The sequence below is a fragment of the Impatiens glandulifera genome, chromosome 3 (assembly GCF_907164915.1).
Source record: "Impatiens glandulifera chromosome 3, dImpGla2.1, whole genome shotgun sequence".
Classification (NCBI taxonomy): domain Eukaryota; kingdom Viridiplantae; phylum Streptophyta; class Magnoliopsida; order Ericales; family Balsaminaceae; genus Impatiens; species Impatiens glandulifera.
This window is the reverse complement of record NC_061864.1, coordinates 11,039,880-11,058,212: the sequence shown is the minus strand read 5'-3', so window position 1 is coordinate 11,058,212 and position 18,333 is coordinate 11,039,880. Positions and strand designations below refer to the sequence as shown.

At 31.2% G+C, this 18,333-nt stretch overlaps 2 protein-coding genes across 2 annotated transcripts; one reads left to right on the top strand and one right to left on the bottom strand.

Annotated features, from left to right (window-relative positions):
• Positions 1-1,990: 1,990 nt before the first annotated feature.
• LOC124931946 (ALBINO3-like protein 2, chloroplastic) lies at positions 1,991-11,883 on the bottom strand. Its single transcript, XM_047472533.1, has 14 exons — positions 11,390-11,883; positions 10,878-10,984; positions 9,750-9,877; positions 8,518-8,589; positions 6,833-6,934; positions 5,281-5,340; positions 5,023-5,088; positions 4,625-4,672; positions 3,876-4,049; positions 3,265-3,320; positions 3,080-3,197; positions 2,878-2,967; positions 2,550-2,659; positions 1,991-2,417 (listed from the first exon to the last, which is right to left on the bottom strand). The coding sequence occupies exons 1-14, from the start codon at positions 11,815-11,817 to the stop codon at positions 2,261-2,263; spliced, it is 1,716 nt and encodes a 571-aa protein (XP_047328489.1). The 5' UTR covers positions 11,818-11,883; the 3' UTR covers positions 1,991-2,260.
• Positions 11,884-14,406: 2,523 nt separating this feature from the next.
• Positions 14,407-16,104, top strand: LOC124931804 (aspartic proteinase nepenthesin-1). The gene has a single exon (XM_047472365.1). The coding sequence runs from the start codon at positions 14,626-14,628 to the stop codon at positions 15,988-15,990; it is 1,365 nt and encodes a 454-aa protein (XP_047328321.1). The 5' UTR covers positions 14,407-14,625; the 3' UTR covers positions 15,991-16,104.
• The last annotated feature ends 2,229 nt before the right edge of the window (positions 16,105-18,333 follow it).

Sequence of the window (18,333 nt, the reverse complement as noted above, 5' to 3'; positions counted from 1 at the left end):
AATGGGCATGAATTAATTTTTTTTTTTTACGGGAAATTTGACGAAATGACCCATTATAATGAGTCGGTGACCAGCGCATAATTTTAAATGCGCTGGTGACCACTTCATATTTTTTTGACGAAATTGTTCTTGTCGCGAGACGCAACCGGATGCCATATGAAAAGTCCACAATCGCGAGACGCATCTCCGGTTACGAGAAGAAACCGGCATTCGCGAGACGCAACCGGCATTCTCGAGATGCCTTCGTGGGACGCAACCGGCAATTGCGAGACGCATTCGCGAGACACAATTCAATCGCAAGACGCAACCGACAATTCGATTGTGGACTTTTCACATGGCATCCGGTTGCGTTTTACGACATGGACAATTTCGTAAAAAAAATGAAGTGGTCACCCGCGCATTTAAAATTATGCGTTGGTCACCCACTTATTTACTTTCATTTTTAGGATCATTTTGTCACATTGTCAAAAATAGTAATTTAGAAAAGAATCTGAATATTATTAAGAAAAATGTCAATATAAAATAAAAAATATTAAACGATGATTCATAAAATAAATTTTATACTAAATAAAATAAAATAAAGTGAAATATAAACTTTGTATTATATTAATTATAATCATTTTTTTTTACATCAAACCCAAAAATTCACTTTCAATATTTTGTCGTTCTTACATTACTATTATTTTGGGCAATACATCTTCCATCTCTCAAGAAAGGAATATTAATTTTAAGAACTTTAAACAAAATAAAGTTTGAAATGAAAAAAGTATTCCCTTATCACTAGTACAATCCTTTCTTTACAAAATAAAGTGAAAATATTGCCACTTAAATGAGATTCACTTTGGAAAATAAATAAAGTTCATCCACTGTGAAAGGAGATCAATATTTGGGGACTTTTATTGAGTTTTAAAAAAATAAAATTTTCAATCAAATATATAGATTATTTGGATTTTTAATTAATTGAATTATTATAATATATTTAAGAATTAAATTTTATTAAAATAAAATAAATATATTTTAGTTGATGAATTAATTGACATAATAGTTAAAAAAATGTGATATATAAATTTTGAATAAAATTTTAAGATCAAACAACCACTAATAATTCAAGTTTATTTAGCTGAGCCAAAAAAAAGTCTTTTTTTTTTTCATTTAAAGTAGTTTTAAATTAATCAATCTTATGAATATAGTATTTGAAAAATTGTGTGAATAAGAAAAAAACAAATACTTGTGGAAGTCAGTCAATTATAAAAGATAAATTGATGGAACATAAAATTGAAAAAGATGATGATCTCAAATTGAGATTTTTTTATTAGATAAAGTGATAATAGTTATATTCACAAAAAAGAAAATAGACATTACAATGTTATAATTCATTTAAAGTTAAAATGAAAATACAAATCAGAAAATCCATTAAGAGGAAATGTAGGTAAAACTTTGGAAGTCCCAGCTTCAGTCCTGGGACAATTTTTTTTTATTTACATCAAAGACTATTAATTTAGATAATTTTTTAAAATTAGGTATATATTAATTTATTCAATTAAATTCAAATATTCCACTATTTATAAAATAAAAAAAGATGAGCTTTAAAGATACAGTTTGAAATGATTTATTAATTCTCAATATCTTTTCAAATTCTTATTTTTAAAGGCAGGTATCTTATGTTTTTTTAATTAGTTAAAAAAATAAATCAGACAAAAAGTCTATATAGAAAGTATCTTATTTTGACATATAACCAGGAACTCATTTAGTAAAATAATATTTTTTAAATATGACAAAATTATAGTGCCAATATTATTTGATATAAAGATTTCTTTAGATAATAATTTATATTATTGTGTGATTTTTTTTCTTTTGTTTAGCATAATTGTTTAAAAAAATAATAATTCAAACATAAGAAAATGTAATTTATTTTACAGATCATTATCTGGTTCATAAAATAACATCATATTCATAAAAATATAATAACAAATAGGTCACCTAAATTAGTGCACAAATTAAATACCCTTTTCTTTATTGATCATTTCGATTCCAAATTAAAATAAATAAATTATGAAGCCTCCAAATAGAAATTTTTTAACAGAACATGCTACTATAATTTACACTACATTAGAACCCCCAAAATAAAGGCAAATGCTAAGAAGAAAGAAAAATGTTTAGCAAACAAAATTGCCCATTATTCTGAGGTAAAAAATAATAATTTTACACTCTTTTTTTTTCCTTTCAATATTTGAGTTATGGCTAACCTGAGAAAATGAAATCAATAATCTCCCCTTCTGCTGTTGACAAGATCACTAGAAAAATCATCCTTCTCATTCTCGCACTGAGCCAAGAGATCGCTATAAGCAGAGTCATATGCAACTGCATGTCGCAAGTACTTAGCAGCTTCGGCCTTCCTACCCACTCTGTATAATGCACTGATAATCCAATTCATCCGATAATTAGCAAAATATTTATAAGAAAAATGTCATCTCATTAATATAATCAATCTGTTTAATGTATTCCTCAAAAGTTGACTGATTACTAGCAAATAAAATAACTTAAACTACCTTGCAAGCATCACTATCCCGTCATAGTAATGAGCTTTGCTTTTTGGATCCTCCGGTTCTTTCAGATGCGCCAATCTCTCCAGATGTCTAAGTCCCTCGTTTTCTTTTCCCTGAATGTGTGTGTAAAGGGCAAAAAAAAGTCATTAAAGAGACCCCTAATGCTTGCTTGTTGTGTGGCATGCTTTTGTTTTGGAATGATTTTGTCGTGATTTGCTTAAATGAATTCTTATAAAATGAAGTTCGCTTAAAATAAAATAAAAAACAAAAGGATTTTGTCTAATTGTTTTAATTTGAAATTAACGTATATTAAATAAAAGCTCAGACTAACCTGACGAATATATGCTGCACCAGCCCATATGGATGCAAGAATTAAGTGATCGATCTCTTCTGTTTCTGTTGGCTGGCCCAGAAGAAACAGCTGTCGAGAGAGTATAAACATTAAGCATATGTCTTCTAGTTAGTAAATAAAGAAACAAATCTCAAACAAGAACGACGTTATGAAAAAAAGTGACAAAGTTCTCGATTCAAACCTTGGAGATGGCGCGCTCGAAGTACTCAACTGCCTCTGCTGGCTTTTCACTTTGCAATAGTGCTTGGCCCATAAGAATCATTGGTCCAACATATTCAGGATCCTTGTCCAAAGCAAGTCTGCACGTTATTCATTTATGTTATAACTAGGACGGACAGTAATAAGGCAGAGAAATAAGGATGTTACCTTAGTAAAGAAATGGCTTTATCCTTTTGGCCTTCCGTTAGACGTTTTACTGATAACTGTTAAGTACAAAAGTAAGAAATTTAATAATAGGTTAGAGTAGAAAGGCTCACAAGCAAACACACAAATTAATACAGACATTTAGATCCTGTTTGTTTGTTTTCCATTATTTTTAAAAGTAAAAACAACTTTTCTCTTAGATGTTGACTTCATTAGGAAATACTCTTTCAGCCAATTTTTGTTATCACGTATCTAAATGATCCAGATGTGCCTACAAAAATGAGTGATGGTAGAAATTTTCTTCCATGGGGAGGTGAGGGCTAAAAAATTTTATATATTTTTTTTAGCAAATTTCCGTCGGATCTATATAAAAAAGAAAGACCATTGTGGTTTCTCATCTAAATTCTCATCTAGATACACAAAAGTATTTTCAAATAATCCCATTGTTTTGTTCTCTTAATGGTTTCAGTGTGGTGCTGGGTCTGAAAGACGCCATCATCAATCTGATCTACTTTTTTCACTTCCCCTTTACATTCTATAATTTTGTTTTTCATCATGTAATCAACTTAAAAGTTTAAGCGAACAAAAAACATATAAAGCCATATAATACTCACAGCAAGGAGTTCTGGAGGAGACAAATCCATAACAGAAATTTTCCGCTGCCCTGTCCCTGTTACTGTGACCAAAGAAGTTGCGTCTTGTTCTCTCGAGTTCCTAGCTGTTACTACAGCATCTTTGTTTGGTAATCCTAACTTTTCACGGACACTTGGATGTTTCAGTATCAGTTGCTGCCAAAATTAAATATAGAACCATGAGTTCTTTGATGTAGAATACAAGAGTTGTTTCATCAGAACTTTAAGTACACCAAAAGAATTATTGTAAAATAGTAAAATGTACTATTTATCTAAGAAATGCATATAGTACTTTACAAATACAAAGCAAAACTAACTTCAGACCATAGACGTTTTGTGATGTGCCTCGTTGAAAATCATATGAAAATATGACAACTTTTTTTTTATTAAAGGGTAAACTTTTCATTAAAGAGAAAATGGTTGTGAATGCGAGAAGCATTTAAACAGAAACAAAAAGAACTGAAAAAAAGGGAACAAAATATGACACCCTTATTTGTGTGAGCCTAATAGACTATAAATTCCTTCACATATATCTTTCTGGGCTTGTGTTGTGGTGGCCCAGTTGTTGCCTAATGTATTTATAGTCTATTTTTCTCGCAAGTTCATAGAAATAAAAAAAATTACTTTTTCAATAGATTAAAGGTAGTATTCACGTTTTAGGTACCAATACTCCCATTGGAAGTTTTAAAATGTGGAGGGCAATCAAACGACTTTAATAATGTGTTAACAACCTGAATGAGAGACAAGGAACTGTTGGTTACCCAATAGACTAAACTCCCCTGCAAAACAAAAGAAAAACAAACTCAACATATATCAGTAGGACGAAAGACTATGAGCAAACATCAGAGATTGGCAAAATAAGCTGAATAAAATATAGAACAGCAATATAGGCATAAAGCACATAGATATCTTCTCCAGATAATGTAAATGAAGAATGGAAGATCCTCAGAGAAGTGCACAACTGCACATACTTCATACTACATGCATGCCTCTTCGGATACATTCGAGTTGAAAATGCGAACAATATGCTTTTCTCTTGTATGAGCTTTCGTTTATCAATTTTCTATGTGAAGAAAACCACATCATATCTCAATAACTTACGAGTTATGTAGATTGAGAAGCACCATACCTGGGGGAGCATAAAACCAGTGAAAAGTAGAGGCACTGTCAAAAAATTAAGGTATTGGCGATACAACTGCAAGAAGAAATGCATTGTTAAAACTCCATCGAAATATTAAGTTGTAAGCAATAATATATGGAGCAGACGAAGTAGTTCGGAGATGAATCAGTTGTTTATAATTCATCAAAAACAAAGAATTTCTCAAAAATTTCGGAGTTCAGTTTTAGTACTTTTGAAAGACGTCATAAGCATCTAGTATTTACTCACTTTAGCCAGTGAGCTGAACTGGCCAGTCACCTTGCCAACTGATGACCCCTGAAAAGATATCTGACAAACACAGAGTGATAGACAATGAGTTTTAGCATCACCATACAGTAAGATGTGATCTCAGCACCCCAATAGAGTAACAAATTCCACACAACAAAAAGTGCCGGTCAATTGATAATTCTAACAGATTTGGACGAAGCTTGAAGCCCATCTCAGTAAAAAAAAGATTAATGTAACATTGTACGCAGATGTTCCATACTAAATAAACAAGCAAGCTCAATGATTCAGTAAATGTCATTTGTGAAATATTATACAATGAACGTCTTCTATAAGAATTTGAGTTGGCATTGTAATCATGCCTGAACATATATTTTTTCCAAAGTCTCGTCACTCAATTCAATTTACCATGAAAACCTTAAAAAAAGAGATGTTCACAAAACTAGATGCGACTAGGAAAATCATAATACGTTTTATTGGATGAGACTAATTAATCGGGTCTCAGATGGATGTTAGTTGTACATTATTTGGAATGAATTGGTGCATAAGAAACTATTGATCTTTGTCAATGCCTTGGAACATCAAAGAGCTGGTGTACAAAATAAACATCAAAAGGTACATCTATAGGAACAGGTAACCTCCATTTTTTTTGTTTTGAGAAAAATAATTAAATGAAGATGCGGATCGATACAAGGACTTCCCAGTCTCCCAGATAGTAACCAAGGAAGCCTCCATCTTTGCAATGTCTCAGAGCTTATTTAGACATTGGTATTTTCTCACAATCTACCACAATCACGATCACATTGAAAAATCGCCAAAATTAAAATGAAATTATTATTTTTTCACTTGGTATATGATATTTTTTTATACTTTTTTGCTGATGATGATCCAGATTATTTTCTAGATCATGATGTAGATTATAGTTTATTTTTTTGCGTCTACACCACTTCATTTGGTATAAAAAATATTTTTTGGATTGTGATCAAATCAAAGATTGTAGTGTGATTTTTGGCTTCATTGTTGATATACATATTATTTTCTGGATCATGATTCAGACTATTTTCTAAATTATCGTGATTTTTTTTTGCAAACATATGTAGATTTTTTTTGGATCATGATCCAAATTATAAATTGTAATAACAAATAGGCTCATAATACTTCAGTCATAGGTTCAAAACTAATATTGCACTAATATATGTATGCTCACTGTCATTGTTTTAAATGATAAAAATGGATATCACCAAGACAATCAAACATTCAACAGAGAGCACTGGTTTGACATACCAAAAATTGATAAGAATAAAATACTCTTAAAGAGATCAGAATACCATGATGGGTAGACTAATTCAAAAGAGAATTCGTATCAGAAGTAGTTCTATCTGCTAAACATACAAACCATGCATACCAACAGTTTTGAGAGGTCATTATGATGAACCAAAATAAATGAGAATCAACAGTTTGATGATAATCACCCATTAAAAATGATAATAGTAACTTTGCATACCATAAGCACATCAGACATGATCATAACACATATGAGCACTGACCTACATACCTGAACATTAAGAAAATGCAAACCACCAATAAGAAAAGGAAAGATAATTCCTAGAACACCATGGGGAACTTGAGTCAAATTCTCAAACCAAAATGCACCACCCTGAAACATGAGAAACATATATATCAATACTGAGGGAGTAGCAGCTCACATTGCAGGCACATTTAATCAAAAAAAATCAAGTAACATTTCTTAGCAGATCATGAAATATTATTCAAAGCAAAAATATTGTGATAGCAGCATTTACTATGAAAACAATGAAAAACTATAAAAATAATATATTGTGAATTATTCTACACCACTTTGATTTATTTCAAGATAAATAAGGATACAGAAAAATTAAATACGGAAAGTATATTTCATGATAATCCATTCAATCCATTAATAGAGTAATCTAGTACCTAAGATTATGCTACATAATATTTTATCTTTTGACATCTTCATCAAGTTAAGAGTATAAATATCAATCATGTCCAATTTGTTGAAAATGTTCTTGACTTTAGTTGTGAATTTCAGCCTCACATAGGTCTTAGAAGCCACTCACTCAGACCAAAGTACTTCACTAAGTTACTCGAGCTCCCTTGAGTCAGTGTCCACAATCAGAACAATTTCTTTTTCAATTGAGATTAAAACTAGGAACCCACTGAAATACCATAACAACAATTAAGACATACAAAAATAATCTTGCATTATTCAATAGAATTGTGATTTAGTACAAAATATAGAACTGTGATTAAAGAAAAATACATAAACACACAAATTTCAAGCTATTTCATTCAAATGCTCAATTGAGAAATCTTACCCCCTAATTTTCTCAAATTAATCTTACATTCTTCAACAATTATTATTTATAAAAATAATGCACCATAATGCCATTAGCGTTTTGATCATTAACCCTCGCTGTATGACCAAGAGACGAGTTTAGAGTACAACTTAAGGATGTAAATGAGTATGAGTTGGGTATGTAAGAAAAGAATAAGTAACAATTATAAATGAGAATCAAGGGGAGTACACTATTTTAAATGATCATATTGAATGTATAATGGAGCACGATCTGAAATTATATTGTTTAAACTACATGTAAATTACCATATGACCAACATACATTTATTTCTAACAAATAGTTTCAAGAAAACAAGAGGAGACCAACATACTTTGTCCACCTTGATCTGAACATACTGACATTCTCTTACATATTTTCCTCACTATGGAAGTTAACAATGAAACAGGAAAATACATCAAGAGTAATAGAAGAACAAAAACATGCTCCAAAGTTTTCTGCTCCATCTTATGATAACTGTAATTTTGGATCTCTTTTTTTAATCACATCCTTCCAACATAAAATAGCTCTTTAGACCAATGTTTCAGCAAACAAGTGGACATGATTCAAAGTATGAAAAACTAATAAAATAGTAAATCATCTCTCCAATGGAGGACATTTGGGTTTGTGAACCCTTTTTGTGCATCCAGTTTCAAATAACTTAGCATCTACAAAGACTAACAAAGAGAAAAAAATATAAAAGTAATGCTGCTTTGCAAGAGCTTTACCATACAAATAATGTAACCTGAACAAGAAACATAACTAACAATGAAACAAAAGAAAAGCAAATTCTGATTCTTAAGACCTTTATCTTTTTGAGTAAAACAATCACCCATAAAAATTCATATATTAAGCATCAACATACATGGTCAAACCCAGGATGAGCCTCTAGTGACATTCGTCGGATTGTTGTCATCCACAAGAGGAAGCATGGGACCTGTAATAAGGAGATATATTCATGAGAGAACATGTAAATTCTAACTTCCTTTATTCCATTTTCCTTTGATCAGTCAATAGGTATAATGATAGCAGAAAACAAGTTACTCCAATAAACAATTTACGAGTATAGGTATTAGCTGAACCTCAAACATGAGAACAGCTAAAATCCAGCGGGTTAGAGAAACACCAAACAGAAATAACAATTATACCAGGGGTTCCAGACAACAATCTCAATAAAGGTATATAAAGCATGCCACTTTATAAATAATTGGAACCTCTAATAACATAAGTTAATACTTAAATATAAATAAGCGTCGCATGTTGTGACTGTTGTAAAGCAACTTTATTACATGCAAGTCATTAATCAAAGAAAAAGAAAAGACAAGTGTTCTAAGGATGTATGAAATACCTCTAAACAATAGGCCAGGAAGTATCCTTGGTTGCAAGGAGAGACGCATCAAACATTTAGTTGTATAAAAGAAATACATAATAATAAAAATTGTATGGCAACCGGAAGTCTTCATACAGCTGTCACAGAATTATTTCTCATTTCTCCGAAAGATATTTGGTTTGCGTTTGCTTGAATTTCTTCCGAAAAATCTCTTACCACACATAATTTCCCCCTAATTAACATCGAATATGCCTTTCAAACAATATATTTATACCACATCACTCATAAAGCAAGGCATGACTATTAGTTCTCTAGAGTAAAATGTTGGAGTGTCTTATGGTCTCAAGAGCTCCCATAACAAGGACTGAATTAAACAATGGGTGGAGGATGAGGCAGATGGAAGAACATCCTTTGAGGGTCAGCATCTTGTAGCATTGTTGTTTCTTGGTCAATTCAAGAGAAAACAAAACATATTTATCAATATTGCCTCCTTTTTCGTGGTTGTTTCTCTTTTTTTGGAAGCGTGGTTGGTTCCCTTGATTAGGGTCTTTTGTACACATGTAGAGTATTGTATATGTTTAACCTTAATTTAATTTTATTTGTTTCCTTTAGATGTGATGTGAAATTTCATGTAGCACCTCGTATGATCCCAGAGAAAAGAAGATATACACGATAAGTCACCAATGATGCACATGATTCTTGGGAAGAAAAAAATTGTTCTTTTTGATTAATACATACCAAATGCATCACCAGGGAGAGATTATCACCTGAACACAAACATATGCTAGTGACCACAAATATGAAGGACACCCAATTGCTCGTCTTTCTCTGCGGAAGAACAAAAGTTGGTTGATATAGCTTCTTCCTGAGAGAGGTGGTGGTATAGGAGGAGGCACTGCAAAGAAATGTACGTGAAATCAAGGTAAAACTGTACAGGTGAAAAAGGGGCTAGTATAGGAATACACCAAACCATGAGAAATACCAAGAAACTACATCTTGTAATAATAAAAGAGTATGCAGGAAAATGATACTACTACATGTCACAAATTACAAGTGAAATCGACTGCATTAAAGGTACAATGAAATATTTTAGGGTTCTTATTGAATCCCTAAGCATCTTTGTGGGTGGAATAGCTATGGAAAAATTAGTAAGGACAATTATTTGTTGATTACTGGATGTTGGGTTCTTAAGTTATAAGAAAATAAGCACTACCATGTGTGTCATGGAAATGTTACCCCATCTTGAAATTTATGCACGACTTTGACCTCTAAAGGTTTTACATATCAGCTTAGGATCTCCAAAAGTACATGAATGATTGTATTCCTATTATCCCCTAGTCTACTGAGCTAATCTGAATCTAACTTCATATATGCCTAGATTCTAACAACTAGAGAAGAATAAGTTATCTCATATATACCCTTCGGCCATTATAATGCTTTTAGGGGCATTTTTCAAATGGTTCTTGATGACAAAGAAGCGTAAATGTTTCTTTTCCATATGTTGTTTACTATCATGGAGTAAATTATGCGGAATACCTGGTCTAGATGAAATTAAGTTCCATTTAAGTCATTAAACATAACTACTGCATATATCACCATTGAACAACCAAATAAGGCTTACATAGACTAGAACCAAACAGTTAATCATTTAGGTAGTTCATTGTAGACACAAGGTCAACTGAACATTTATCTCTGATTTGATCTAACAAAAATGAATGGGATGAACCAAAAGCTTAAAACTATAACTCCTTGTAGCTCCTTAAGAAAAGTGACCATCTGAAGACATCAGAACTACATATGTATGCACAGATACATAATTACTGAAATTAACTACCAAGAACCAAAATATAAGAGATCTTAAATACATGTACATATTACATCAATTAAAGACTTACATTTTGGGAAGAATTCTGATATTTTCTTAATCTTGCTGAATTGCAACATAAGCATAGGAAGCAATGCAATTCTAAGAGCCAAAGTTGAGGAAGCAATTACTATCCACCTGCAAAGTAAATAAAAAAGAATGAAAGATAAGATGGCAGTTATCGTGGTCATAACTTTGACAATAGTTCCTCCCTATGATCCAATGACAAAAGTTCCACTGTAAAAAACATGATTTATTATTTTCTTCCTAAGAATTTGACTAGAAGCAGTTGATTCATACCATGTCAGGAACAATAGAAAAGTACTATAGTCCTCCCAAATAACATTAGTCAGCCAATTCGTTTCAGTTACTAAAGAGCAGATTTCGTCAAAATCAGTTTAACTCATATTTGAACTTGAAGATAAGTAATAATGTGTACCCAATCATAAAAAAACTGAAAATGTATAAGCTTTATGTCTCAAGATGACATTTTGGTTCCAGAGATTGGTCGTCGTTTGATAGAAAACGATTTAAAATACTTACCAAGGGAAACCCGTTACATCATGGTAGGAATCGAGCACAGAAACTAGGACGCGAATGGGGAGAATCCGTTCCTCCACTTCACCATCGGCTGCGGCGGCGGCGGCACTAACCAGCGTCTCAACAATTCCCGATTGATCACCATCCCCGTCGTCATTAAGCTCGAGATTGGAGAACCCAGATTGAGCTGAGGGATCAAAGTCAAGATTTAGAGACTTGGAATCACCAGAAGCGGCGGAACGAGTAGATACCGAGCGTACATAAAAGTGAGAAGCAAAAAGTGAGGAAGATAGATGGGCACTTGAAGTTTTAACGCCACAATCCAAGTGAGAGTATGGAGAGGAAATAGAAGACGAGAGAGATGAAATTAAGTAAATGGATGTTCGCCGGCGGCTTCGAAGAGCTCCGGTCAGAAGCTTGGCAATCACCATTCTTGAGGCATAATTAAGCAGACAAACCGGCCCTCAACTCCCATGACTACAATACAGAGTTTGTCAATTTGTTGAATCATTGGGTCGGATATATTCCGGTTCGGTTGCGATCCGATCCGATTGTAGTAAAATGTCTTCAAAATATAAATTATTTGTTATAAATTTTAAACTTAATATATATATTTGATAAAAATTAATTCTTTATGTATAAAAATTTAATTAGTAACTAAAATAAAATAATGTCTATCAAATTATAACTAATTAATTTGACTTCTTAAAAACTATGGTTGAAATAAAAAAGTTGAACGAATTAATAAAAATTATTGAATTTTTTTTTACAAATATTTAGAAATGTAATGATAGGGGAGCGAAAGATTTGTAAAGAATGGGGCAGCGAAACACGTGGAGTGCTGATTAGACAAATATTTATTTATTTTTCTCTTTTATATTTATTAATGATATTCTCTTTCTTCTCATTAATTACATTTTCTCTCACTTTTAAATAAGATGTATCCAATAAAAAAAATTATTTTTTATTATTAAAAAAAACTTAATGATTTATCTCTTTAATTTTTATTATTATAAATATTTTTTTTTAATTATTGTAAATGTCATTATAAACTTATTTTAATTATTTTTCTCTCTCAATGTTTTCTTTTATTTATTAAAAAAAATAAATTTTATTTTCAACATGGTGGGCTAGTTGAATAACTAATATGGTGTGCTAGTTGAATGTTGTTGTATTTAGAATGCAGTTAAAATTATCATTATTTAGTTGATAAGCAATGTTAAAAAATATATAATATCAAATGATGATAATATACTGAGTATATGGTCAAAATAATAAAAAAAAATCAAACAAATCATGGTATGATATTTATAAAAAAGTCTTCCTATAAAAAAAATAAAAACAGTTCTAGTACTCTTTATTGAATGATTTATATTCTATTAGTTTGTCTTAAAAAGAGGCGGGATACAAATTCGATAAAAAAAAAAAAAAACAGTAACACAATTTGATGATATGAACATCAAATGATCCACCAACAATTGAGAGTATTATTGAGATTACAAAATAAAAAATAAAAAATCCGATACGATTAAACATGATATCTAACTGAATAAAGTGTATAATACTAATTTTTGAGTTATGCAAAGACAAAAAATAGTTCATTTGTGTTAAAAAGTTTATGAGATGGACTTTTCAACTCCTCTAAACATTTTATTTAGTAGGAGGATTGGAAAATTTTGTCTTAATAACCTAATTTATATATATTTTGTGTTAATCATGATACTTACCAAAAAAAAAAGTAAGGATATAAAGAATTTTTTTTCTTTAATTCAATAAAGGGATTATACTTTTTTTTTATTAATAATTTTATTCTCACTATTATTTAAATTCTATATATAATTATTTAATATTATTAATTATTATACGAAACATTAATATATTTTAAATTATTTAAATATTAATAGCTGAATCAATAAAAACATATTATAAAAGAATATTAATATATATTTTTGTAAGTAATCATCTAGGTGCTTATTAATTTACTGTGTTAATTGAATTTTTAAAATAATTTTTTTTCTTATTTTAAGATTCTAATTTATAATATGTTTTTAAGTGAGAATCCATATTAAGATTTTTTATCTCTTATTTTAAAAAAAATCCTATTTAAAATAATTAAAAAATTAAACAAAGTCAAACAAATAATATCTAATTATCTATGACTCTTACCCGTGAGACCTAACAAAATCACACATGGGAGGTTCATAGGGACCATTAAGAATGTATATACGGCGACTAGTCTAAAAATACAGTCTGTTACGAAACTGCTTATGTGCACCCTTATTGTGAGAGCATATGAACGATTTCCTAACAGAGAATCTCAGATGCTAAAAATGAACCATATTAACTAAGAACACTTAATATTGTGAGTTGTGACCCAAAAACACATTCCCATCTGTGCTAGTGCACTGGTATTTATCGACGCCAAAGGGTGCCAATCCCATTCCGGTAAACATGATATACCAAGTGTTGATTTCTAAGATTAGAAAGCGAGAAGATTATATTAACCGTAAGCATATAAATTAAATAATCAAAGTTGCATAAAGAAATACACAAACTTCACATGTTCTATGCTCTTCTTAATTCATCCCCTCTAAGAAAATTGAACTTTAAACATACCTTCTCTTTTCATATCTTTAATTTAGAGCTTTAATTTTGAATATTTTATAAGGACTCCATTTTTATATATATTCAATTTTAATTTTTTACCAATAATGTTAACTTGTATTTGTAATGTTTTTGATTAAAAACTTGTTTATATATTATTAAATTTATTTAACTCACTAAATAGCTAAAATCATGTCTAATAAGGTTTTAAATTGTTGTTAGAGGTTATAACAATAATGATCTGGACTAGTTTTTTAAAATAAAAATATATCATTTTTTTTCTCTTTCCTTACAAGGTTTTAAATTATATACAGTCAAGTAATGCTTCAAAAAAAATTTAATCCATTAAAAATGAAAGCTGAAGCAACACTTTCTTAATTTGGTGAGAGGAATGACAAAAGTAAAAAAGAATTAAGGTTGCTTTTAATTAATCTGTGAGGTGGGAAACTAAAGAGTTTATCCTAATTCCACCAATGTTGTCTGTCGACATCTCACCAACCATGGCTGCTAGCTAGAGGTTGATCATCAACTCTTGTAAGTTGTAACCCTAACAATTAATCTTTTTCTCTCTCTCTTTCTCACATACATAACCTAGTTAAGATGATCAATTCCTTCTCCTTATATTACCCATCATTATGAAACCCTCTTTCTCCCCCATTTTACCCATGGCTCCATTTCTATGTTCACTTCTTTCCATAGTAATACTATTCTATGTTTCTCCTACAATCTCTACATCACGGGACCCATCCCTCCATAGCCAACCCTATAAGCAAACCAGTTTTCGGGTCAGCCTGAGTCATGTTGACTCCGGATCAAACCTCACCAAGTTCGAGCGTATACAACGAGCAATGAAACGAGGACAATACAGGCTAAGCCAGCTCAACGCCATGGTCTTGGCAACCGATGGTTCATCCTCAGAAGATGTCAAGTCTTCAGTCTATCCAGGAAGCGGCGAGTTCTTGATGAAGTTAGCCATAGGGACTCCGCCTGAGGAATTCTCTGCTATAATGGACACAGGAAGTGACCTAATATGGACTCAATGCAAGCCTTGCCAAAACTGTTATGATCAGCCCACTCCCATCTTTGATCCCAAGAAATCTTCCTCTTTCTCCCAGCTATCTTGTTCTAGTAAGCTTTGTGGTGCCCTCCCCGCATCCCACTGTCGATCAGACAGTTGTGAATATTTGTACGCCTACGGGGATTATTCCTCTTCTCAAGGGATTATGGCCACGGAAACGTTCAGTTTTGGTGGGAATGTTTCCGTGGCCAATCTAGGGTTTGGATGTGGGGAGGATAACGAAGGAAGTGGGTTTAGCCAGGGAGCAGGCCTGGTGGGTCTGGGTCGAGGCCCGCTCTCTCTTGTCTCACAACTCGAGGAACCTACTTTCTCGTATTGTTTGACGTCCATTGACGACACAAAAACTAGTAGCTTGTTAGTGGGTTCATTGGATTCGAACAAGATTGATACTAGCAAGATGAGTTATAAGACCACTCCTTTGATCAAGAACCCGTCTCAACCTTCTTTTTATTACCTAAATCTCGAAGGCATTACTGTTGGTGGCAGTTCCTTGCCAATCAAGAAATCTACGTTTGCTCTAAATAAGGATGGTAGCGGAGGTATGATCATAGACTCCGGCACGACGATAACATACCTAGAAAATAGCGCATTTCGCCTTGTCAAGAAAGAGTTTGTCAATCATGTGAACCTTAAAGTTGACAAATCTGGCTCGACTGGGCTTGACTTGTGCTTTGAATTGCCAACCGGGACATCCTCTGTGGAGGTGCCGAAGCTCGTGTTCCATTTCGAGAATGCGGATTTGGAACTCCCCGTCGAAAATTACATGATAGCAGATTCAAGCGTCGGTTTGATGTGCTTGGCCATGGGGGGATCGAGCGGGATGTCCATTCTTGGAAATGTACAACAACAAAACATATTGATTGTTCATGATTTGTCCAAAGAAACCCTATCATTCATACCTACTCAATGTGATCAATTGTGATAATGATGATGATCATATCCCAGCTTGCTTATTCCATTGGAACTCATTATTATTTTCCATGAAATTAATCATATGTTTAATTTCCATCATCATGTATGCAATATTGGTAATGTACATTGGGTTGTTGAGTAACACTTGCATTTTCTTTTTTCCTTTCTCATTTCATATCATATCTTGATTGCTTGTTTAATTTATGTTATATTTTTCAAATGACATACCTCCATTTTGACATGACAAATTGAGATAAATAAATTATAACAACAATGCTAGAGCTAGCTAGCTTGCAAGAAGTGGATTAACAGTATCTCCAAGACTCCAAGTTAAATATCTAGTGATCCATTTGATTAGCAAACAAAAGAAGGGTTTTTCATTAAATATTAAAAAGAAAGGCTTTTTTAAGGTACCAAATCCATCTTGTTAGGTTTGATTCTTAAAAGAAACAATGATTATGTTCTTCTTTTAATAACAACAAGCGGAGGCTTCAAGCAATTCCAAGAGTGAGCTTTCAATCACAAACATACAATATAGTAATCATATATAGGTTACCAAATCTCCATCATGTTGTATCATATATTATTGTTTGAATCTAAGGTTGCTCACCTTCTCAACAACTATTATATAGTATTGGATCATTGTTATAGATTATTAACTCTTTGTTTTTTAATATTTTTAAAAAATATTCTTTCATGAAACAGTACACTAAGTAATTATGACATAAGTGCATTGAGTTAGTCAAGTTAAAAATAATTAATAGGGTCCAACATTGCCCTAAAATCTAAATACATCAAATCAAATTTGTTAAAAAAACACTACAATTTATTTTCTATGGAAGGGTCTTTAATCAATTTGTTCCTTCATTATTTTTATTCTTCTATTTCTATTCTTTGATGTATTTAATTAGTATATGTTCATCTTTTTTTGAACTGATTTTTTTTTGTTAAAACAGAAATCTTTTTACTCAATTCATTAATTTTAACTTCTCCTAAGATGTCAACTTGAAGCTGAAATTCATTGATCATAGAGATCAACATGTCACGATCATATTCATATTTTATTTCTTTTGATTTTTTACCATCATAGTTTACCCACTAAAAAGACAACATTTTTCTTTATTGAAATTTGCCTATCTTTCATTTTTTCCCACTTTCTCTTCGCCAACTCCCCTGCATGTATAATTTTTTTCATTGAGAACAGTACTTCTTTCATTAAAATGTCTCATTAATCAAAAACTATTTTTTTTTATAAAAAAATTGTTAATAATTTATAAACTCGTAAAATAAATAGCTACGTCATATCCTATGAGTTTATTTAAAAAATATTAATTATATTATTATTATATATAAGATTAATTAAAAAAAGAAAAAGAAATTATAGTTATAAAATTATATATATAGGAAGGAAAACGAGCTCAAATTGGAAAAGCTGAGACATATTTAATTTAACTGCATCTTAACCTTATATATTAACAATAAGAAAGCTTGATGATGCATGCCAAATATGAGACTTAGTCAAGCAAATTTGATTAATTAATGTTGTTGGCATAAAGGGCCGGGAAAAGAGAAAGAAACCTCGGATTTCCTTTGATCTTTAGATTATTTGGGTTAATTTGTAAGATTTTAGGTTTTTACAAATTTAGTATATAGCTATTTCATTATTATCCTCTCAACTATCAAATTACTTCATTTATAAATAGAAATATCACAATACATTTACTTGTTCTTATTAAAAAAAACTCATTTTCATTGAGTCACCTACTCGTAAAGATCAGAAGTAATCATTGACCAATGCCATGGACTAAAGAAGTAAATTTGAAACTGTCATGCGTTAATCGAACTAAATTGTCCCGTTTAGGGCGAGTTTTCTCTAGTTTGACCGGTAATTGATCGAGAATTGGGTGGGATAATATTTGTGTCCCCACTTCAATCTCACCGATTATGCCCGATCACTATAAACACAATTAAATATATAAAATTACCGATATATTTATTTATTCATTATATTTTATATGAGTTTTAAGTTTATTTTTTATAATAATATAAAATTTTAATATATTAAAATATATATTATATTAAAAAAAATCCGTTTATATAATTTGTATATTTTTAGAGAATATGGTATAAAAAGTGCCATGCGAGAATTTTTTGAAACCGAACAGGGCGGAGATAATAGTAAAATAATCTTTAAAATAAAACTGGCAAAAATGGTAAATAAATTCTCCGCTTATTGCCATCCCTATCGCGAACCATAACAAAAATGAAACTATTCGAATAAATAAAAACAAGATCATGATCACAAGTGGTATGTACTAAAATCAATATTGTATATAGTTTTTTTTTTTTAGAA

Coding starts and splice junctions, on each gene's coding strand:
- LOC124931804 (XM_047472365.1), top strand. CDS start 14,626: ATGAAACCCTCTTTCTCCCCCATTTTACCCATGGCTCCATTTCTATGT.
- LOC124931946 (XM_047472533.1), bottom strand. CDS start 11,817: ATGGTGATTGCCAAGCTTCTGACCGGAGCTCTTCGAAGCCGCCGGCGA. Junction 8,590..9,749: donor TAGCATATGTTTGTGTTCAG/GTGATAATCTCT, acceptor TCCTTATTACAG/GTCCCATGCTTCCTCTTGTG. Junction 5,089..5,280: donor AGTTCAGCTCACTGGCTAAA/GTGAGTAAATAC, acceptor TTCTTCTTGCAG/TTGTATCGCCAATACCTTAA.